Below are 24846 nucleotides of genomic sequence, written 5' to 3'. Positions count from 1 at the left end.
CAAACAGGTGACCCAATTATAAAAAACATAAACTATAACAGTAAACACAACTCAACAGTCATGAAAAAATAGAGGATTGCTCAAAAATACTAAATTCAAGTGATGTGGACATTGTATGCAAGAAACCCAGGCTGTCTGATCGGAGTGACCCTTTCATCGTCTTTTCTGAAAAACAAATATGCACTTTAAAAAGTTCAACTTCTAACTTCTCTTTCTCAAAATACTTTCAAAACATGACTATGCAACTGAACAGATCTTAACCATTGTCCCATGAAATTGTCTCGTGATGTATAAATAAATTTAACAGAAAATAGTAATTTAAAAAAAAAATAATAAAAGCCAATCTAGCAATGAAAGTAGTTGAGATTCCAAGAGTGATGTGGAATTCCTGTGGCTGGTCTCCCTCCCCATCCGTTCCGTTCATCCTGGCACTTGAGACTGAGAACGACTTTGCAGACTGTTCAGCTTGAGCTCCATTCTACCTTTCTCATCTCTCGGCTCTGAGACAGTCCAGGGAAGCACCCACGTCTCCCTTGGTTTCACCAGACAGGGAAGTCTAGGCCCGCACCTCACGCCCACACCCAAGCCACAGTAACTAACAGTACAGAAGTGCCTACAATCTATCATCATTCCAGCAGCAGAGTGAACTTTTCTAGTGATTAGCTTACTGCACTGTTTCTTGCCTTAAAGACTAACCATTAAAAAACAGAAATCTTTAAAAACCTTAAATTCAAACTGTCCCTAGACGAATGGTGGTGGTGATGGTGGTGACGTGCCATGGAATCGGTGCCAACTGGGACGTAAACGTAGCCCCAGTCAGTGGAGTATTCCCTTCCTCCATTCCTACCTCACACAAGTCATTTTCCTCCCAGTTATCCATAATGTCAACCTAGGTGTTTGCCTTGGCAACATCAACAAACAGAGTCTTGGATTTGTTTCAAACACATTAAGAGCTCTGGGTAACAAACAAGAAGCTTCCATTATCGATGACTTTCATCTTTGCCGTTTTCGGTCCACACACCCACAGTGCAGGAAGCATCGGGAGCAGGCTGCTCCAGGGAACGGGTTTGGTTCCTGGCTTCCGAGGGGGACTGAGACGACACCGCGGTGGCACACAGTGGAGTCCGCTTCAGTTTGATCACTCGTGTGGGTGTAGGCTTCTTGTCGGAGAGTAGAACCTTTGCTGGAGGTGGGTGTGTGGCCCCATTTTCAGCACTCCTGGGTCCTGAGGAGGCCTGGGGCTCCACGCATGCACTTGTGCCCACAGCAGATGTGGCTTTCGAAGGTGCAGATCCGCTATGAGGCCTGTTTGCCATCGCTCGGGCTGAGGTCTGGGGAGGCCTGGCTGGAGACACTCTGACTGAAGCCGAATTCTTGACTTTGATCTGGGTGCTTGTGGAAGGGCCCAAATATCTTACCGGCTTAGGACCAGTCTTACAACTCACAATTTCTTCCTCTTCATTAAAAGCTACCAGTCGCCTAAAAATACAAAAGCATGTCATTTTCAGCATTTACACCTTCAATAACTAATGGAAACATCACCAAAATTTAGCTTCAGAATGAACAAGGGTTTTCTTGAGAATTAGAGTCAAAAGGTTTATAGGTATCAAACGCTCTCATCTCTCATCACCAACTACAGTAGAAATATAAATTAGCACAGTTCTGGTGAGGCATGGTAGGATCAGCACTGGACTACTAACCACAAGGTTGGCAATTCAAACCCACCAGCCACTCTTCAAAAACCCTGTACAACGTCATCACTGAGTTGGAACCTACTCAGCGGCACTAAACAACAACTATTAAAGATCATTTCAACTTCAACGTATACTTTTTATCTCCTAAGAGACAATCTCCTATCTATACAATCAGTCGTTATTAAAAAATTGTTGCCAGTTGTTACTGCAGACAAGTCAGAACTTGGAGAGCATCACACAAGAATTATACGCCTCTCTGTTCCCAGTCCTAATGTGATCCACAGGATAACCAGGAATGCCCCCAGTTTGCTTTCCCAGAGCAGCAATTTCAAGAGATTTACTGAAAACAAAAAGGGTTTCACAGTCAAATAAATGTGAGAAATGCTGTTGTCTATTTTGCTTTACTCGTGGGGATCTGCTAATCCATGTTAACAAATTACAGGTTCTGAAAAGGCCCCGGGTCAAATCTGTTTAACTTCGTTGGATCTGTTATTTCCCAATCATTCTGCATAAGTAAACTACCTTCAACATCCAGTACAATTAGCCTTCTGTGGAACACACTTAGGATGACTAAACCCATGATAAACTTAGATGCCTTCTGAATTTCAGATGTTTTAAAGATTCCTGAACTGATTTTACTGTTCATTATGAGCCTAAGGGTGAACATTTAAAACTAAAAACAATTCAGCATCAGTGTCAAAACCTTGCTCCTGTCTACTGCTTCTTCCTGCTTCATTTCATGGACTCCACCTCCTGGATGGGAATCCAACATCTGTCCTCCAGTCTTTCCCACACACAGCATCACTGTGGTTTTCAGAGGACAGTACCTCATATAGTCAATTCTGACTCTCAGAAATAGAGTCATATTCACCTAATTATTTTAGAATTGCTATATTAGGCAAAAGGAGCCCTGCTGGCATAATGGCTAGGCATTCGGCTGCTAAACTAAAGGTTGATGGTTCAAACCCACTCAGCAGCTCCAAGGAAGAAAGACTCATGATCTGCTCCCATAAACATTCAAAGCCAGAAAACCCTAAGGGAGTTCTACTCTGTCACATGGATCAAAATTGCTATGAGTCAAAATTGACTCGTAAGCACCCAACAAAAACAACATATAAGGTAAATAATGCAATTATAATATTGTTGTTGTTGTAGTTATGTGCCGTGGAGTCGTTTCCAACTCATAGAGAGCCTGCACAGGGTTTCCAAGGCTGTAAACCTTTACAGGAGCAGAAAGCCTCAGCTTTCTCTCACGGAACAGCTGGTAGTTTCGTACTGCTAATATATTTAACCCATAACGCTACTGGAGTTCTTGTGGTGCACGGCTAACACACTCAGATGCTAACAGAAAGTTAGAGGCTCAAGTTCACCCAGATGTACCTCAAAAAAGGCCTGGTGAAATACGTCTGAAAAATGAGCCGTTAAAAACTCTTTGGAGCAAAGTTCTGCTCTGGTATACATGGGGTTACTATGAGTCATAATCAGCCTGATGGAACTAGGTTAGCTTTTTTTGAAATCCTACTGGTCATAACTGAATTTTCTCTGGCGAGTCAATGGTTCTTTGGGATCTCACAAGTGTTTCTAAGTCATCATTATTATTATTGTTTTGGAATCTCAAAAATGCTGGTTAACAGATTCCTAGAGAAAAGACACCTAAGCCAGGCGTGGGGCCACATAAAACCTTCCCTGCTTGCTTTCTTGTCTGTCCACACCTTCCCTGAGACTGTAGGCCAGACTTCCTCCCCTACTGGCCCTATGACATTATGGGATAGATACAGCAGTGTTGTGGGGGTCTGTCCCTGGTCTCTACCCACTATATGCTAGTAGTAATCCCTCTCCTAGTTGTGATAACTCCAAGTGTCTCCAGTCCTCAAATGGTCTCTGGGAGACAAAATCACTCCCAGTTAAGATTCATGTCTCTAGATGCAAATGATATTTGCTAACCACAGGTACAAAATGCAAAATAAATAATGATAATAAAATGAGGGCCTTTAAGTACCAAGATGTGTTTTGACAAAAAATAATTGATTAAAAATGTGAATAAACTCTGCATTTCTGTGACAGATTCAGAGAATAAAAAGAAAAAGACAGTAGTGTGAAATCCCACTGAGGCATTGACTAAAATCCTAGTATTGAGATAGTTAAGCTATCAGAACATGTGAAGGCCAGGACTATTCAGACACGAAAAAAGAAGCGTGATTTTAAATGAAGGACAAAAAAAAGGGGAGTGAATTTAAAGTGAATCATTAATGGAATGTAAGAAAACACCATTAAATAAAAAGGGGGGAAACATTATCGTGGCATAGTAGAAAAACAGGAATTCAGAATAAGTAACAATCAAGTTTAAATCTAAATCTAAATTAATTCTTTGACTACTACCAATAAAAACTGGATTTCACCTTTGTGGGGAGCAAATTCCCCATCACAGAATTTCCAGTCTCCTGAACATAGAGTGAGAACACAGTGGCTTTCTAGGATAAGCACTGGACTGCAAACCACAAGGTCAGCAGTTCGAGCCCACCAGCTGCTCCATGGAAAGATGTACAGCCTCAGAAACCCTGCTCTGGTCCATTATGAGTAGAAACTGACTGGCCAGCACTTAGCTTCAGCCGCAGCAGCAGCAACTTTTGAATATTACCCGCAATCTTTACATAAATGGCTTTGGTGACTTGGTATTTATCTAGATACATATTGTGACGATAAAGCAGAATACTCATCCAGATGATTAATAAGCTTATAGGTCAAGAACATTACTCAATTTCTCCTCATAAAAGGCAGTAAAAATATAGGCCATAGATAAGAAGAAGAAAAAAAAAAAATCAACAGAGCACCATCACCTTTTTCGAACAGGGGCCATGTGGGGTAAACTTCCAAGTAAAGGCTGCTCTTCCAGCGTCCAACACTCTATCAACTCGTGAGGCACCAGCCAGTAGCTGACACCTGGAAGATACAAAGGCAGCAGTTAGTCTGACTTAGGGATGACTCCTACTAGCCCTTTAATAGGATGTACATTTGCCCTTACTTTGAAAGGACTGAACATTTCCAGCAGATTCTCCATCACAATCACCTTCGCTTGCTACACAGGCAGCTTCTAAATCACTGAATCGGCTGAGAGTCTTTCCTTATACTAAAACCCAACCCAAACCCCAAACCAAACCCATGGCCATTGAGTTAATTCTAACTCACAGCACCCCAGTGACTCTGAGTCAAACTTCAGAGAGGAAGTCCTATAGGCTTTCCACGTCTGCAAATCTTTACGAAAGCAAACTGCCACATCTTTCTCCCACAGAGCAGCTGGTGGGTTCAAACTGCTGACCTATTGGTTACAGTGGGTGCTTTAGCCACTTACCACCAGGGCTCCTGTCTTACACTAAAATCCAACCACTGCCTTCAAATTGACTGTGACTCAGAGTGATCCATATAGGGTTTCTGAGCTGAAATCTTTTAGGGAGCAGACAATCTCATGGCTCAGCTGGTGGGTTTGAACTGCCAACCTGGCAGTTGGTAGCCCAGTGTTATCCCACAGCACCACCAGGGCTAAAGAACTGTGTGCGTCTGTGCTGACTTACCTACAAATTTGACTAAAAGACAAATGTAGGAACGTAGGACACCAGGAAACTGACTGCAGTTAATAGAGCCCTTATCCACGCAAAATGGTCAGCAACAGTGTTTCAAACAGACTGGACAGAGTTTGAGGTTCATCTATCCCATGTGACAAAGCAAAGGAGCTGTGTACACACACGCAGGAAGTGCTCACACTAAGGGGCGGTACAGTGCGATGCAGGAGCACACGGCTTGTCAGCTGGTGTCAGCCCTGGCTCCCAAACCCTGAAGGTCATTCTACCTGTGCGCGCTGGACAGGAACCCAAGTTTCAGGGTCCAGGCTGCCTGAATCCAGCTCCAACTCCTATCACCCACTGATTATACGGCCTTGGGAAAGATGCTTAACCTTCGTCTGCCTCAATGTTCTCATCTGTGCAAGGACGACAGGAACAGTACAGACCTTACAGGATTGTGGTGAGGTTGTCATAGCTAACAAATGTTAGAACAGGGCCTGGCACAGTACAAGCACTCCAAAAGCACTGGTGGCATTACCAGAAGCCCTGGTGTTACCAGCGGTGCAGAGAAGCCTGTGGGAGCCAGGAATCCCAGACTCTGCCGTGGTTTTCCGGGTCTCACAGGTTTTCCACTTTCACAGGGAGTAGTTTTGCTGCTTTTCATGACTTATTTCAGTGAAAGTATTTTGAGATTTCCTTCTCTGAAAAGTTTTCCTCCTTACACAGTTCTAGTTTCCGCATGGTTTTCGCAGGGTCTCCAGGGGTAGAAACCGATTCAGCAGTACCTAACAACCATGATCGGTCTTATGATAACACTGAGCCTGTCTACCTCACTAGGTGGCTGTGACCATCTAGTCAGGCAACTGCTAAGACCCATGCAATAAACAGGAACTGCTATACAAATAGGAGGTATCATACTAATTTATATGAACCTTTTCAAACCAGAACTAATAATCCCAGTCAAGTTCATTTTAATTTTTAAATCAGATGTGTTTCTGATCAAAACCTGAAAAATGCAACCTATGACTCTTGAAGATGTCATGTTAAGGGAGAGAAGCAGGCACCAGAAGTCTCATCATACTATTTTATTTAAATGAAATATCCAAACTTAGGAAACCCATAGAGAAGAAAAGCAGATTGGTGCTTGCCAGGGGTTGCAAGTAGGGGACATGGGGTTTCCTTTGGGGGTGATGGAAATGTCTTAGAACTAGATAAGAGCTGATGATTGTATAACATTGTTAATGCACTAAATGCCACTGAATTGTATGTACATTTAAAAGTAGTTAAAATTTGGATATGTGAATTTCACCTTAATTTAAAACTAGAACATATCATATTCTGTTGTTAAGTTGATTCTAACTCATTGCAACCCTGGATAGGGTCTCCAAGGAGTGGCTGGTGGATTTAAACTGTCCACCTTGTGGTTAGAAGTCCAGTGCTGATCCTACAGTGCCACACCAGGACTCCGTATTATATGTTGTTGTTGTTGTTGTTGTTGTGTGCCGTCGAGTCGATTCGGATCCATAGAGAACCTGCATAGGGTTTCCAAGGCTGTAAATCTTTAGGGGAGCAGAGCACCTCATCTTTCTCCCACGGAACTGCTAGTAGTTTCCAACTGTTGACCTTGAAATTAGCAGCCCAGTTCGTTACCACTATGCTACCAGAGCTCCTTATATATGTAAGCACATGAAAAAGGCTTAAAGAAGAATGATAATAACTACTTGGATTTTTAAAAAAATTTAAGTAACCTTGTAAGTTCCAAGAATGAATTTGGTGTCTTCCTTTTATCATTAAAGTTCCGATAATAACAATAATAAACTTAGCAAGCCAGGAACATAAAATATGAAATAATTAGATATGTGTGTAATACTTTAAAAACTCTATGAACCTCAAGACAATAACTTTCTGGAACTGTTTGATTGCACATTGCTAAAAAATACTCTCATATCTTTTCCACTAAAGATTTTTTTTTTTTAACTCAGATTTACATATAATTGACATAAGAAACGATCTAGTCTTTCTAAGTAGTTTAGTGAGTTCTGAGCAATGTATACACTCATATCATCAGAGCCACAATCAAGATACAGAACAAATCCTCAGCCCAAAACGTTCCTTCATACTTCTCTGCAGTGCATGCCCTCCTGTCCCTGTAGTTTTGCCTGTTGTGGAATGTCAATCACAAGAGATCATATTATGTGTCGCCTTCTGTGTTCGCTTCTTTAGCACTGTGCTTTAGAAATCCATCCCATGGTGATAAACATATGCCTCAATGACCACAACTTTTTATCGCCAAGAAGTGTTCCACTGTAAGATTATACTACACTTCATTTAAATAAATTTCATTTCTTCCTAACTACATGTACATGTAGTTCCCTAGCTTTCCTAACTAAGTACATGTAGGTCCCCAATTTATTGTGGGTTCTGTTCTGACAACTCTAACAAAAGTCAGTTCTGACCTAAAACAAATTCCTCATTTTTTCATTTATTATTTTAGCTTTCATGATTATTGCCTTTTAATAGCAGTATCTTGATCATTCCAGCAGTGTTTTGAACAGTAAATCAAAAAACTGAACATCTGAAAATGAATTTCTGTGACTGGTAACACCAGAAAATGATGTACTACAACTGATTTCTAACAATAAGATATATACACACAAAAGGAAGGTTGTAAGTGTGATTCCTTGTAACTCAAATATGTCATAAGTTGGGTACTACTTTTAATTCATATTCATTGTACGAAGTCAGGAGAATAACAAAAAGAGAAGTAAGAAAATCAAAATCACTCCTAATCACATAACCAGGAATCATAGCACATGATATTCATTTTGTTTCTACTTTATCATTTCTTATTTTATCATGGGTATTCTTTTACATAAAGTGCACTAGTAGCATAGCGAGTTACATTTACTGAGCCGCTACTCTCAAGTCCAGCAATTCAAATCCACCAGTCTTTTCTAAGTGAGACATAGGCTTTCTGTTCCGTAAGGAGTTACAACCTCAGAAGTCCTATGCAGGGGTGCTAGGAGTCAAACCGAGTCAACTGAAAATGGCCACTGAAGCAGCTTTCTCCTATGTATGAAATGATTTTTAAATCCTTTTAATGCTATTCTATTCCACTGTGTGGATGCGCCAAATGTATTCAATACTCTGTCAGGCATTTAGACTTTTTTCCTATTATGATTAAAGTATCATTTGATAACATTTCTATTCAGAAGTCTTTATCTGCATTGATTATAACCTTACAGTAAATTCCTAGAAGTAGAATTATTGCGTCAGAGAATATGAACATATCTGATGCTATTGATATGTACTGAAAAATTATTTTCCAACAAATTTCTACCAAATTTTACTGCTGCCAGGAATGCATGAGAGAATTTTACTAATTTGTGATCTAAAAAATAATTCCCATTTAATTTATAGTTTCTTCATAAATAATGAGGTAGGACCTCCTATCACATGTATTTTCTTTTATCAGATTTTGTGCACATGAATCTTGCATATTTTTTTGGTAGTTGATTTTCTAATCAAATAAACCCACTATATGTTAAGAGTAACATCTTGTCCAGTTAGTTCATTATTCTTTCAATCTGATTTATAGGTTTAAAAATATTTTAATATTCTAGATAATTAATATATTATATAATCAAATTGATCAATTTATGGTTTAAAAATTATAATTTCTTCCCCTATTAAGAAATCAGTTATTTGCTAAAATTTCCTTTTAGCTTACTAGCTTGTTTCTTCATTCATAACTCCACCTGGAATTACTTTAATGGATGGTGTGAGGTTAATGTTCTGTTCCCCACCCCAAGTAGTTACCATTGTTCTCAATTTCTTGTTAAATCATCTATCATCTTTATGATATTTAATGTTTTATAACAGAGTGTCCTTAGTCTTGTAACTTTGACTGGGGCCCACTCTTGATCTCTGTACCTAACCTTGGACCAGTAACAAACAATTTTTAAATGTTTCACTATCAAATAGAGCTAGACTCACACCCTTGTTTTTGTTGTTATGTGCTGTGGAGTCAGTTCCAATTCATAGCGACCCTGTACAGGGTTTCCGAGGCTATAAATCTTTACGGGAGGAGAAAGCCTCATCTCTCTCCCGCAGAGCAGCTGGTAGTTTCGAACTGCTGATCCTGACGTTAGTAGCCCAATTCGTAACAACTATACTGCTACCAGAGCTCCTTAGACTCACTCCCTAGTTACTTTTATTTCTCAAAATTGTCTTCAGTATTTTTTCTGTTAATTCTTTCATGAATTTTAGAATAATTTCCTTAAGATTCTAAAAAAGTTCCACTGAATTTTTGGTAGGAACAATTATTTTAGGAAACCTATAAAGGAACTCTGGTAGCATAGTGGTTACGAATTGGGCTGCGAACCACAAGGTCAGTAGTTCGAAACTACCAGCTGTTCCGTGGGAGAAAGATGAGGCGTTCTGCTCCTGTAAAGATTTACAGCCTAGGAAACCCTGTACAGGGTCACTATGAGTCGGAAATGACTCCACGGCACATAACAACAACAACAATACTTCACTGGAGTCCTGGTGTGGCGCTGTGGGCTAATGCGTCAGACTGCAAAGTTGTGAGACCTTCATTTGCTGATGGGGCACAAATCATAATGAGGAGAAACAGCTATAAACAACCATTAATAATCGGAACCTGGAATGTACGGAGTATGAATCCAGGAAAATTGGAAGTCATCAATAATGAAATGGAATGCATATACACTGATATGTGTTAGTGACTTGAAAGGGATAGGTATTAGCAATTTTAAATCAGACAATCCTATGGTTTACTATGCCAGGAACAACAAATTAAAGAGGAATAATGTAGTATTCATCATCAAAGAAAACATTTTAAGATCCATCTTGAAGTACAGTGCTATCTATGATAAGATAATATCTGTATGCCTACAAGGAAAATCAGTTAATATCACTTATCATTCAAATTTACAAACCAGCCACTAAAGCCAATTATGATGAAACTGAAGAACTCAGTACTAACTTCTTCAGTCTGAAACAGGTTAAGCATGTAATCAAGATTAATAATTACTGGTAATTAGAATGCTAAAATTGGAAACAAAACAGGAAGGATCAGTAGTTGCACAATATGGCCTTGGTTATAAAAATGATGTTAGAGCTTGCATGATCGAATTTTGGAAGACCAAGAAGTTAATCATTGCAAATATCCTTTTTCAGCAACATAAATGGTAGCTATACACGTGGACCTCACCAGACAGAATAGACAGCAATCAAACTTACTACATGTGGGAAGAAACAATGCAGATGCTCAATATCATCAGCCAAACCAAGGCCAGAGGCTGACCATGGAACATAACATCATCCATTGCTCATATCTTAAGCTGAAGAAAACTAAAACAAATCCACAAGAGCCTAGATACAACCTTGATCAGAGCCTACCTAAATTGAGAGACCACGTGAAAAATAAATTTGAAGTACTGAACACAAATGACTGACGATCAGATGAGTTGTGGGATGACATCAAATACATCATACACGAAGAAAGCAAAGTCATTAAAAAGAAAAAGAAAAGACAAGACCAAAATGGGTATCAGAAAATTCTGAAACTTGCTTTTGAGTGTAGAGAAGCTAAAGCAATGGATAAAATGAAAAAGTAAAAGAGCTGAACAGAAAATCTCAAAGGGCAGCTCAAGAAGACAAACTAAGTATTATAACGAAATATGCAAAGACCTAGAGTTAGAAAACCAAAAGTGAAGAATATGTTCAGCATTTCTCAAGCTAAAAGAACTGAAGAAAAAATTCAAGCCCTGAGTTGCTGTACTGAAGGATTCTATGGTATTCTGTTGTAGTACAAGCACTGGACAAATCCACCAGCCCTTCTCGGAAACTCTACACAGGGTCATTAGGAGTCAGACTGACTCAGCAGCACACAGCAACCACCACCACTGACAATATATTGAAAAACGCAGTAAGCATCAAAAGAAGATGAAAGAAATACACAGCGTCACTATACCAAAAAGAATTGGTTGATGTTCAGCCATTTTTAAAGGTTAACATTTAAACAACGTTCCAGGAATTGATGGAATACAAACTGAAATTTTCAACAAACTGATGCAGCCCTAAAGGTGCTTATCTATGCCATGGCATTTGGAGGACAAATACCTGGCCAACCAACTTGAAGAGATCCATATTTGTGTCCAATCCAAAGAAAGGTGATGCAATAGAATACTGAAATCATCAAAAAAAAAAAAAAAACCCATTAATATCACATACAGTAAAATTTTGGTAAAGATAACTAAAAAATGGTTGCAGCAGTACATCAACAGGGAATTGCCAGAAATCCAAGCTGGATTCAGAAAAAGAATGAGGGATATCATTGCTAATGTCAGATGATGCTTGCCTGAAAGCAGAGAGTACCAGAAAGATGTTAACTTGTGTTTTAATGACTGTGCAAAGGCATTCAACTGTGTGGATCATAATAAAGTATGCATAACATTGCAAAGAATGGGAACTCCAGTACAACAATTTTGCTCATGAAGAACATGTACATAGACCAAGAGACAGGTGTTAGAACAAGGGGACACTAAATGATTCAAAATCAGGAAAGTTGTGAGTCAGGACTATATACTTTTACCATACTTATTCAATCTTTATGCTGAGCAAATTATTTGAGAAGCTGGATTATATGAAGAACATGGAATCAGGATTGGAGGAAGACTTATTAACAACCTGCCATATGCAGATGATACAAGCTTGCTAGCTGGAAGCGAACAGGACCTGAAATGCTTACTTATGAAGACCAAAGACTATAGCCTTCAGTATAGATTGTACCTCAAAGTAAAGAAAATAAAAACCCTCACAACTAGACCAATAAATAACCATGATAAGCAGAGATAAGACTGTAGTTGTCAAAGACTTCACTTTGTTTGGATCCCCAATCAACAGTCATGGAAGCAGCATTCAAGAAATCAAATGATGTATTGCATTATGCAAATCTGCTGTACAAAATATCTATAAAGATATCATTTTAAGGACTAAGGTATATATGATTCAAGTCATGGTGTTTTCAATCGTCTCATATGCATGTGAAAGTCAGACAATGAATAAAGAAGACTCTAGAAGATCAATGCATTTGAACTATGGTGTTGGCAAAGAATACTGAAAGTACTGTGGACTGCCAGAAGATCAAACGAATCTGTCTTGGAAGAAGTATAGTCAAAATGCTCCTTAGAAGCAAGGTTGGCGAAATCTCACCTCTCATACTTTGGACATGTTGTCAGGAAGGCCCAATCCCTGGAGGACATCATGTTTAGTAAATTGGGGAGTTATAGGAAAAGAGGAAGACCCTCAATGGGATGGAATTGACACAGTGGCAGTAACAATGGATTAAAACATAATAACAATTGTGGGGATTGTGCAGGACCATGCAATGTTTCATTCTGTTGTGCATAGGGTCACTGTAAGTCAGAACTGACTAGATGGTACCTAACAACAATACAATTTAATCTGAGCAGACGTGATATCTTTATAATATTCAAATTCCCTACTTAAGACCATGATATACCTCATTATTATCTTCATGTGTTTTTTCTTATAGATGGGATGGATAGATGCATGGAAGGAAGTAATGATGGGTGAACAGATAAATACAAGGTAAGTCAAAAAGTATACTAATATAGTTCTAGTTCATATATGAACAGATTTAATCCAAACAAAACATCTTTAAACAAGCCTCTGTGATCAGTGGATACCTGCAGACAGATTTTCTCAGTAACACACTTGCCTTAGTCTTGTTAGTTTGCCTTTAAAAAAAAAAAAAAGGTCCAAACAAACCAATGACTTTCAAAGAAATCTTCTGAGCCAGTTAAATTCAAGAAAGCCAGGTCAGCCCAAAAGGTTATAGTGACTGTTTTCTGGGACTCCAAAGGAGCAATCTTGATAAATTTTCTCAAAGCACACAGGATGATCACAAGGACTCATTAAGAAAAAGGTTTTTTTATTTGTTTGTTTTTTAATTTATTAAAAAAAAAAAAAAGAGACAGTAGGTGAGAGCCTGAGAACACATCAACATACAATCAATAAAATACAAATACAATAACACCGCAATGTCCCATGGACAACAGACAACTTTAACTCACACAAAGAAACAAGAGAGAAAGGCATACATTTTGACTGTTTCCTTCTTTCTTGTCTTCTCAATGATTTTTTGCTTTCTTCATGTATAACGTTCTTGATGTCATCCCACAACTCTTCTGGTCTTCACTCTTTAGTGTTTAATGTATCAAATCTGTTCTTCAGATGATCTCTAAATTCAGGTGGGATATATTCATGGCCATATTTTGGCTATCATGGACTTGTTTTCATTTTCTTCAGCTTCAGTTTGAATTTTCATATGAGTAATTGATGGTCTGTCCCATAGTCTGCCCCAACCTTATTTTCACTGATGATATGGAGCTTTTCCATCGTCTCTTTACAAAGATGTAGTCAATTTGATTTCCATCTGGCAAGGTCCATGTGTATAGTCGTCTCTTATGCTGTCTAAAGAAGGTATCTGAAATGAACAAATCATTGGCTTTGCAGAATTCTATCATGTGTTCTCCATTATCATTTCTATCACCAAGGCCATATTTTCCAACTACTGATCCTTCCTCTTTGCTCCCAACCTTTGCATTCAAATCACCAGTAATGATCAATACATCTTGACTGCATGTTTGATCAATTTCAGATTGAAGAAGTTGGTAAAATTCTTCTATTTCATCCTCACTGGCTTTAGTGGTTGGTGCATAAATTTGAATAATAGTGGTATTAACTAGGTTACCCTGCAGGCACATGGATATTATCCTATCACAGACAGTGTTGTACCTCACGACTGATCTGGATATGTTCTTTTTGACAATGAATGCAACACCATTCCTCATCAATTGGTCATTCCCGGCATAGTAAACCATGTGGTTGTCAGATTCAAAATGGCCAATACCAGTCCATTTCAGCTCACTAATGTCTAAGATATTAATGTTTATGCATTCCATTTAATTTTTGACAACTTCCAATTTTCCCAGATTCATATTTTGTACATTCCATGTTCTGATTTTCAATGGATGTTTACAGCTATTTCTCTTCATTTTGAGTTGTACCCATTAGCGAATGAAGGTCCCACGTGCTTTACTCCATTCGCGTTACCACAGTCACTCTACTTTGAGGAGGCAGCTCTTCCAAAATCGCATTTTGAGGGCTTTCCAACTTGAGGGGTTCATTTTCCAGCACTGTATCTGACAGTGTTTTTCTGCTATTCATAAGGTTTTCAGTGACTAAATATTCGGAAGTAGTACGTCACTCTTTCTTACTAGTTTGTCTTTGTCTGGAAACTCATCTGAAACCTGTCCACCATGGGTGAACCTGCTGATTTTAAAATACCAGTGACATAGCTTTCAGAATCACAGCAACTCACAAGCCACCACAGTAAGACAAACTGACAGGCAAGTGGTGGCCGTTTGGTTTTAAATGGAAACTGTCACTTTAAATTTCGACGAGATCTGTGTGCATGCGTAGTAGAACCCTCCAGGGTTGGGGGTGGGGTGTCCTTTCTTTCAGGCATCCCCTCTAGTCACCAGAATGGCGGTGCGCAGACAGCGAGAGATCAATGAACAGATGCCAAAAAAAGAATGTCCACACCTGTATCTCTGCGGTTCTGTCAGGTAGTTCATGGGTGTTTTGAGCCTTCCCCCACTTGGTCTCTCCCAAGATGGCAGCTCCAGGAGTAGTTTAGCGTCTTGAATTAGAAAGCAATGGATTTCTTAATTCTGCTACAAATTCTCCTATCTGTAAGCCTTCCAATCTTCTAAATATTCCTTTATATGTGGTTCAGAGTTCTAGCCCCATCCCCTGCTTGGTCCAGTATTCTGTGTTGTTGGTAATGGAGCTCCTCACTGCACATCTACCTGATCCGCCATTTTACTAGTGTATACTTTTTTTTTTAAGTATACTTTTATAATTTAGAAGTATGCTTCCTAGGCATCTATTTGATGTTGTGCTTAATTGCTATGTATATGTTAGGCACTATATTTAAATGAATGAGATGCTTGTTTAATTGAACTAAATAAGTATAACTAAGAGAAACATAAGAGTGGCTTCTAAAAGTTCATGGGAAATGGAATAAAAAGAAAATGGAAATTTTTTCACAAACTCTTCGAAGCCCCCTCATATTTTAGGTTGTGGAATCAGAAACTATTAATAGCATGCAACATCTCATAGGTTTAAAGACTTGGTCTAAGTGTTACCACCAGGACACAAGCATCTTGACGCATACACATACACAAAATACTTTTTCAAAAAAAGAAATACAGCATTTGAGCTTACTTTGTCCTGTAAAGAAAAATTTTACCTGTTCCCAAAAAATAAAGAACTGCGCTGTACCTTTTCCTTCCCAGGTATCAAAGGCATCCATCATTTTCTTCAATTCTGTTACTGAATAATAGCTCCAGATGTACTGAACATTATTTCCCGCCTCTCTAAAAATATTGCAAAAAGTAATGAAAATTGGCTACCTAGGTACAACACATAGACACAGCTTATAAACATGTAATAAGTGCTTTTTATGTAAGATAAAAACCCATAAGCATTGAATATTTTTTTCTTCTGTGACCCTTGAACATACATGTATCATACAGACTCATATACAAATCTACATTTGTTTTTACTTTGGTAAAATATGTTCATTCATAATGAAGACTGTGTAGACAAATCAATACATCTTTAAAATCAATTTTTTTAAAAAAATCACCTTACGCCAGTTGAGATTCAACTTTGACTAAAACTTCTTTGGCACTATTGCAGGCACTTGTATATTTATCAGACTACTTGCCTGTAAAGAATTCAGAAACTAGTTACATATTTAATCATTAAAAACGTAAGATTATATGATGATAAGGGAGCCCTGGTAGTGAAGTGATTAAGCATTTGGCTGCTAACTAAAAGGTTAGCAGTTCAAATCTACCAGCAGATCCTGGAAAAAAGAAAGTGCCAGTTTGTTTCCTTAAGACTTGCAGTTCTTAGAAAGTGTCCCGCAAAGTCATAAGTGTGAGTGGATTCAACGGCAGCAAGGATTTTTTAGGGGAAGAGGTGTCTGTGGTCATGACCCAATCCAATCTCCCAGACAACTAAGGAAAAAGCTTGCTATGGGAATTGACCATGTAATATTGGCAAAACATCAAGAGAATGACCCTTGTGAGTCTAACAGGCTCAAGTCATAGAATTTTAAAGGCCAAAGTGACCAGGGAAGCCCTGCGTTATTCAGCCAACCTCTTGACATTTAGACCAGTGCTTCTTCCCCTGAACTAAGATCTCAGGGAGACTCCAGGCTCTTCTTGTCTTTTTTTAAAATCATCTCAGGGGATTCTGATGCACAACCTCTGTTGAGCTCCACTACACTAGACTCAACAATAACAACAAGTATATAATACAAAGGTGATTGAAAAATTATCTGCACTCTGTATATATTACAACGCCCCTCCATCTCCATGGCTAGTGATAACATTGAGCAAACATGTGAAAGGATTCTATCGACTAGAAGAACGACAGTGGATTATGTAGCCAATCATCTGCAAATCAGACATGGTTCTGCTGATGAAAGAATCCATGATACACTTGGATTTTGAAGTTAGTGCAAGATGGGTACCCAAACAACTCACGAAAGAGCATAAACAGAAGCACTTGGACATCTGCAAACATAATTTGGGGCCACACGCGAAGGAAGGTAAAAGTTTCTTTAAAAAATCATTACTGGTGACTACACGTGGGTTCATTACTGCAAGCGTGAGAGTAAATGGCTGGCAGAGTACGGAATGGAAACATCCTCAATTGCCAACCAAAAAAAAGTCAAAAGTCAACCATCAGCTGGAAGATAAACTTGTTTTCTGGGATTCTCAAGGTTCAACAACCAACAGTGCTTATTACAGTGAGATGCTCACAGAAGAGCTGAAGCCTAAACTTGGAATCAAACACCGAGGACTGTTATGCAAGGGTTTTGTGATCTTCTATGACAACGCACATCCGCACACCTCTGACTACACAGTTGACACTCTGCACAAACTTCATTTTGAGGTGTTAAAGCATCCTCCCTATAGTCCTGATCTTGCTCCATCAAACTTTCACCTGTTTGGTCTCCTGAAAGCAGCTGTTTGAGGACAAAGACTTAGCCCTGATAAAGAAGTAAAGACAGCAGTGCATTCTGGGCTTGCCACACAACCTAAAACATTTTTTAATAAGGGAATACGAAAGCTTGTTGACAGATGGACAAAGTATATTGGAAAGCAAAGAGATAAGTCAAAAAGTGATGTATTTGTCTTTGCTAAGTTGATTAAAATAAATTCTACAGCTAGAGTGTGGATAATTTTTGACTCACTCTCATAGGTAGCCTACAGTTTTAGCAGATGTGAAACTGTCTTAATTAAAATCTCCTCATGAAGCAGGCCTCTCTCCCCAGCTTCTGGGCTCACTCCGTCTAATGAGAACTGTTGATGGTCTACTCTAGGCAAGGGCATATTCCATTCAAAAAGACTTTAGTTTGTTCTTTTTCATATTTAAATGTGGACTTACCTCTTAAAAATACTTTTACTATGAATTCTTCCTCCCAGTTGTTTATCGATGGCATCAGTTCCATCCGTTTTTGTGGCATACACACCAATAATTCTACTCTCACAGCTTGCAAGAGATGTGTTAAGATAGTGTAGAACCCAAACTGTCGGTTTATTGCAAACTAAGCCATATGAATCACAGAAGTCTGTTAAAGCCTGGAGCAAGAAAAATACATAAAACTTGAATTTAATTCTAAAGTAAATATGAATTTGCTCTGTTACTTTCATGCAAAGCTGCAATTTCAGCTTGTCATTAAGAGAAATAAAAAAATCACAAAATTCAGCCTAATCTCATGCCTTTAAAAGCTTTACATGCATTTGCTGAATTTACGGAAGGAAGAATCACAAACACCACTGCCCCAAACCCGGTACCTTTTCATCTGGAGAATCCTTTTCTACATGGAAATCCAATCTTACTTTCTCTTCCTTTGGCCATACGGCAGCCGTTTTAAATTTTGTAACGTTCACTTAGTAAATAACAGTTAAGCTTTCTTCTTTTCCCATTAGAATATTTTCTCCAAATTTTTTTCTTTGATTCAATCTTCCTTTCACCTTCTACTGACTAGCCACGTGCTCGATCCCTACTTTTAACTCCATATTCTAATGATGGACAACAAGATGTTCTTTCATATCAAAAGATATGAATGCATGAACCCAATTCCATTTGGCATTTATTCACCTACTCACTCATTCCCTTGAATGTTAAGTACCTACTATATGTCCAGCACAGAGAAGATCTATAAAGTCCTAGGGCTCTAATGGTGAGTCAAACAGAACCTTTGTGCTCCTAGGGCTCAAAGCGAAGAATACTGAAAACAGACATAACTAAGCCATCAGCATACAATGCAGTCAGTCCCACCAGGTGAGACTACCAGGTACTACTGGACCCGCAGCCGGAGTGTGTCCCCCTGTGGAGGAGCATGGGCCTTCCCTGGGAAAAATGACAGAGCTCCATGCAGACCTTTTGTCTGTCTTGCTCACTGATGTATATGACAACTGACACACACAAAAAATGCTTAATATTTACTGACTCACTGAATAAAGAGTCTTAACATGTCTTGTATTTTCATTTCAGATTACCATCTAGCTCTTACATGGATTTTTAAGTTTATTAGCAGAATTATCAACTGCTCAAGAGCAAGGAGCACAAGTTGTATGTATTTGTGTGTCCAATCCAGTCCCTAGCAGGGTGCTACCTATGCACCAAACACCTGGAATAAGTTAATGTGGGCTGAACAGAAGGAATTGCTGCATCCTTTATCACACAAACCAGGGAAGAGAGACTTAACAAGGTGGGACTCCAGGAGATGAGTTTTACCCTGGCCTGGCCAACCAGTCAGGTTTTCTTAGTCCCATTCTGCGGTGGTAAACAGAACCCTCTTGATCATACCATTTACTAAAAGGGAACTTTAAACTAAACCAACTTTCGCTTTGTATCCCACTCTTAAAAACCATTCCATCAGCTGGCTCCCCTATGAAATCCAATTCTTTCAAGACAGTTCTGACCCATAACAGCCCTGTATAGGGTTTCTGAGGAGCGGCTGGTAAGCTTGAACCACCGACCTGACCTTTTGGTTCAAACTGACTTTGCAGCGCAGCACACTAACCCACAGCACCAGGACTCCCAGAAGTCTAAAGGTATTAATTAATAGCAAAATGAATTTTTCTTAAAAAAAAAAAATACAGATAATACAGCTTTTATGATTTAAATATAAGCATCTTAAGAAAGAAAGAAAAAAAAATGACTTACTGATCTCAACGTGAACTAATCTAACATTTAACGTAGTACCAGACTGTTATTTTCTCTAAATTAGGTAAAAGAGGCATTATTTCATTCATCATGACCATTCTTCCAAAAGAGATCATTGTAGTAAACAAACACTATGATATCCTCACATACTACAGCATTCCCTGTAATTTAAAAAGAACTTCAGGAGCAGAATAGTTCTATTTTTAAAAAGCCATAAAAAACGCTGAATTTTCAACAAGCAACGCAAGCTTAATCAATTCCAGAATGGAATTTTGGCCTAGTATTACTGAGTAGTTGTAATTAAGAAATGTGTCTACAGAAATACTCAAAAGTAGGCCATTCCTATTTGATTTATGCTACAACACAGGCTAAGCAAAATACTATACACTGCTTTGTGCATAATAAATCTATATATTTTAAAACTTAAGAAAATGCCAAGACCTTTTTAAGTTCTATATTTGACCTTAAAGAATATGTCTCCATTTCATTGGCCAGGTGGTCAGACAGGCTGTATGGATAAGGGATGCCAAAGTAATCAGCCTCTTCTTGTAGGGCAACGCGGGTTTGCTCATCGGTAGGAATTTGAACTTCTCCATGAAGATAATCCAAAAGGTATTTAAACAGATGCCCATCACGGTCAATAACACAAGCCCCTAGAAAACATTCAATTCAAAAACGGCAAACATTATAAGCAATGGTAGGATCTCAATAAATAAGATTAGATCAATCTGAGAACTTTGAAAACTAGACTTTTCTTCTCACAAGTTAATATACAATGTTCAAATAGGATTAACCAATCAAACAGAGCTGGATTTGTGGTTCTTCATTGGAGCAGTCAATATGATGCACTAGCAACCCTCGGTTTGAAAACAGATGGTAGTCTGAAATTTAACTTGTGGATGGGTGTTCATGTCTCTCTACAGCACTGTGCATAAATCAGAATGCAAACACATGCCACCAAGGTCGCCAGGTTTGGTGTGGGTTGTGCTCTGCACAAAGGTGCCAGGCCAAGGGAGCAAAGCATGGCTCACCAAGTCGTGCACCCTGAATGGAGGAGCTGCTTTTTCTCACTACATAAGGAGACGCTTTCTTGGTGGTAGCCCATTGTATTCTTACCTACCATATATGAAAATGCATCCTGGGTCCCACTTGGAACTTAAGATGCAATGACTACCTTCTCTCTGCTTCCCCCAAAATCAAACCCATCAGTGTGGAGTCATAGTGAGCCTACAGGCCAGAGGAGAACGGTCCCATAGTGTTTCCAGGGCTGTGAGCCTTTACAGGAGCAGAATACTGCATCTTTCTCCCACTGATGGGTTTGAACCATTGGTCCTTCAGTTAGCAGCTGAGCACTTAAGTCACTGGGCCATCAGGGCTCCTTATCGTAGCCACCACAAAAGCCAAGGAGACCTCAGACTGGTGGGAGAAATGGAAGCTGACCCCTAACATCTGCCATCTGGGCCAGGAAGGGTGTATAGAATTCCTCACCAGATAAGAGTATGCGAGATGCTCTCTCTACATCAGAGTTATACGTCAGACAGACTACCAACCAGGGCTTCCTAGCTCCAGGTATACCATGTTTGGAATTGCTGGGTTATCCAATTCTATTTATACTATTGCAACCTAATTTATTTTTTTTTTAATGCTATATTGCTTTGTGATAAAAGACCTTCCTTGTACCCATTTAGCAAAATTACAACATGTACTTCTGTGCAAGGTTATTCAATAACGCCTTTCCTCCCTTGATTAGCATGGAAAACAGAGATAAGAAGGTAAAACAGTAGTGAAAGGCAGAGAAGAAAGCTCAGTGCCTGTTTAACACCTTTTTACCAGCCACCTTTCTAGACGGCTGGACATCAAGGTCTGGGCACTAATGGATGGTGGTTCTCTACTTTCAATCGCCACTCACCTGGTCAAGTAACCCCTGAGATCCCAGTCTACTAACATCAGAACTGCACATCATTCTCAAAACCCCTCAATCCTTCTCATCGGACACAAAACTACAAGTGACAGAGGAGTGTGGGAGAGAGGAAAGGCTATAAACCTGGAACCCCTCATATGGCACAAAAAGTCCCACTTGTACTCCTGTGAACCCGGGTAGAGACCTGGTTGGCCAGCAGTGTGGCAAGACCTGGGGACTCTTGAGCCCAGAGTCAGTGACATAGCCACAGAGGACTAGAGTGGAGAGTGAAGTGTCCAGCTGACAAGAAGAGAGGACATATGCACAAGAACACCCATATGTGCAGATAATACCCACTTGACCTGGCTTCAATGACTGGATGATCAGAGCTCAACCAGAAGAAGATAGAACAGGGGGGAAAAAAAAGAGTAATCTGATACAATTTGATGAAGTTGACCTACACCTATGGATGCAGTAGCTCAAAAGAGGGAACAAATCTTTACAGCGAGGATTATTCCCACCCCCTCCGTACACAGAGTAGACAGGGATAGGCAACTTGGACACTGGCTACCCAAAGAGGGGCGGGAGGACCTACAAAGGCAAGAAGTGACTGGCTTACAAGCTTTCAAGAGGGATCCTAGATCCTGAGGGTGTGGAGGAAGGTAGAATCTCCATTGAGTAGTATCCAATCTGTCTAGGTGGGGCTGATGAAAGGAAATGAGGATAGGTCTCTTGTGATACAATAGTGAATAATTATTATCAGGACTGATTGTGAGGGTTGGAAAAGTACAGGTAGACATTTTATTGCAAGGAGGGGAGTGATTAACATTTCAATCTAGGAGCAGAGGTCACTGGGACCATCAATGGAGAAGAGCAGAGAGCAGGGCCCTACCCAGAGAAGCAGTTACACCAGAGATAGAGGCAGAGACGATGACGTGGAGAGATGGAGCAGCTGGAGACTTTAGATCCACAGAGGGAGAGGGGCTGTGTGCTGACGACCGGGGTGCAGGCTTATAGTGTATACCCTCTGGTTGGTTGATGATGCATGGAGGGAAGGGATTGTAACAATGGCAATGAAATGATATACGATAGAATGAATGTAAAACTAATGTTCTCCTATGTAAACTATCACATAATTCACAATAAAACATTTAAGAAAGAAAAAAAGTCCCACTTGTGTTTATAAAGTTTCTTGAGAAGCAATAGTAGGTTCAGTGCACCCCAAGTAGAGACTAGTCCCAGACCCCTCTCCTGTGTTTTCAAGTTTCTTTCTGAAACCCCACTGTGCCACGGGGAACTGATGGTAACATTATTCTGGCATTTTCTGAGGCATCCACTTCAGCCCACACAACAAAGCTAGAGAGGCTAGGCAGAGAGTTCACACTAACTCTATCCTGAAAAGAACTACTCTATCAGTTCCAAGGGCAGCTGTTTCTCCACAAAAACACAATTTATGACTTGAGGAACACGGAGAAATGAAGATAATTAATCAGCCTATAAAGTTTATGTGAATGTAATAACTTTCAAAATATCATTAATCCCCATAATTAGGTCATGACCAGCCTTTAGGGCAATCTCACTTCATTGTAACTTTTAGCAACTGCATCACAGGTTTTAGAAACTGGCATTTAATTCCTACGTGCACTTATTGAATCTCCAAACATGCCTAAGGACATCAGTAATTTATATAATAATCTAATACATTCCATTGCCATTAGGAAAATCAAAGGAAATTTAAATTTGATTCCTATTTTAATAACTACTATGAACATGCTTACAGACACCAAACACTTACCCGATTCATCCGTTTTTAGAGGAAAACGACCACTGAACATGGACGCCAGCATTGAATCCTTAAAGCGGCACAGTGATTCCCGCCTGGCTGTGTAAATACAGCCACCCACATTCAGCCGAAGAATATCTAACACCTCCTCTTCTGCCTTACGTTCCTCCATGGCTCCCAAGGACTCCCCCAATTGCCTTCAGAAACTGCAAAACAATGGCAACCCTGGGAATCCCACTCTGAGACAACCAAGGACAATCACAACTGATACTTCAAACAATCCTTCCAACAAACAATGACATAAACACATCTTAATAGGATTTTGAATTAAGCCCTCAGTATTAAAGGGTTCTAGACAAAATGAAACTTTGAGCTACGCTGAGCAGCTAGAAAACTTGGGCTCAGATGATGTGTAAAAGGTAAACGATTATCAATCAAATCATAGCTGTTAGAGGAATTGTTTAAAGAATTAAACAAGATGATTCATGTGAAGATAGTCTCTCACATTAAGCAAAGGTGATCAGAAATGTTTATGAGCATTGGTGTTCAGTCACTTTCCAACTCTAAGAAGTCTGAGGGGCATGTCTAGACTTCAGGGAAGATGACTGTGTAACCTGGTATCAGGCTGCCAGGCTCCACGTCCTCATCTGTGACAAGGAAGAGTGGTGGGACCCTCAAAGGGCTGTCTGAGGAATAAGGGATGTCGCATATAAAAAGCATTCAGAACAGTGTCTGGCTAAGAGTAAGTATTCAGTAAATGATATCATTTGTCATGAAATACAGTGGATGCTAAGGGACTTGATTTTGGTTTGAGCCCTGGTGGTGCAGTGGTTAAGTGCTTGGTGGCTACTAAGAGGTCAGCAGTTTGTACCCACCAGTCGCTCCAAGGAAGAAAGATGTGGCAGTCTGCTCCCATTAATAATACAGTCTTGGAAATCCTGTGGGGCAGTTCTGCGCCATCCTGCAAGGCCTCTATGAGTTAGAATGAACTCAAAGGCAGTGGTTAGGTGGGTGGTGATATTGGTTCTGGAGATTTAGGAAAAAAGAACAGACATGATTAGCAATGGTAACCGTAATTCGTAACCTAAGGAACTGAAAATCCACTGCCACCATGTCAATTCCAACCCGTAACAACCCCATATAAGGCTTCCAAGGCTGTAAATCTTATGAGAGCAGAAAGTCTCAACTTTCTCCTGCAGAATGGTTACTGGGTTTGAAGTGCTGACCTAATGGTTAGCAGTCCAGTGCTTATCCTACAACACCATCAGATATGTATTTATCTACTGGGACAGGAATTCTATGTATACAAGAAGCCAGCCTGGTCTAAAATAACAACAAAGAATACCTTTAAATCATCCAGCTTCTTCAGTCTAAAATGACTAAAGCTTGGAGGAGTTTAAGGCTTTCACTTCTTAATCCATTCTGGAGCTAGATGACCATGGGTGACTGGGGACACGCCTATGAAACCTGAAACAATATCGTCACGAAACAGGTAATCCACATACTGAGGGCAAGTGTTGTTGTTGGTAAGTGCCGTAGAGTCGG

At 39.6% G+C, this 24846-nt stretch overlaps 1 protein-coding gene across 1 annotated transcript; it reads right to left on the bottom strand.

The window, feature by feature from the left end:
• Window positions 1–980: 980 nt before the first annotated feature.
• On the bottom strand, window positions 981–23473 carry KCTD18 (potassium channel tetramerization domain containing 18). The gene is made up of 6 exons (XM_006862042.1): window positions 23314–23473; window positions 20060–20271; window positions 17831–18024; window positions 15650–15744; window positions 4532–4634; window positions 981–1479 (listed from the first exon to the last, which is right to left on the bottom strand). The coding sequence occupies exons 1-6, from the start codon at window positions 23471–23473 to the stop codon at window positions 981–983; spliced, it is 1263 nt and encodes a 420-aa protein (XP_006862104.1).
• Between the last annotated feature and the right edge of the window lie 1373 nt (window positions 23474–24846).

This window comes from Chrysochloris asiatica, unplaced genomic scaffold, assembly GCF_000296735.1.
Source record: "Chrysochloris asiatica unplaced genomic scaffold, ChrAsi1.0 scaffold00045, whole genome shotgun sequence".
Taxonomy (NCBI): Eukaryota; Metazoa; Chordata; class Mammalia; order Afrosoricida; family Chrysochloridae; genus Chrysochloris; species Chrysochloris asiatica.
Note: the sequence above shows the minus strand (reverse complement) of the source record. Positions and strands in the feature narration are given on the sequence as shown.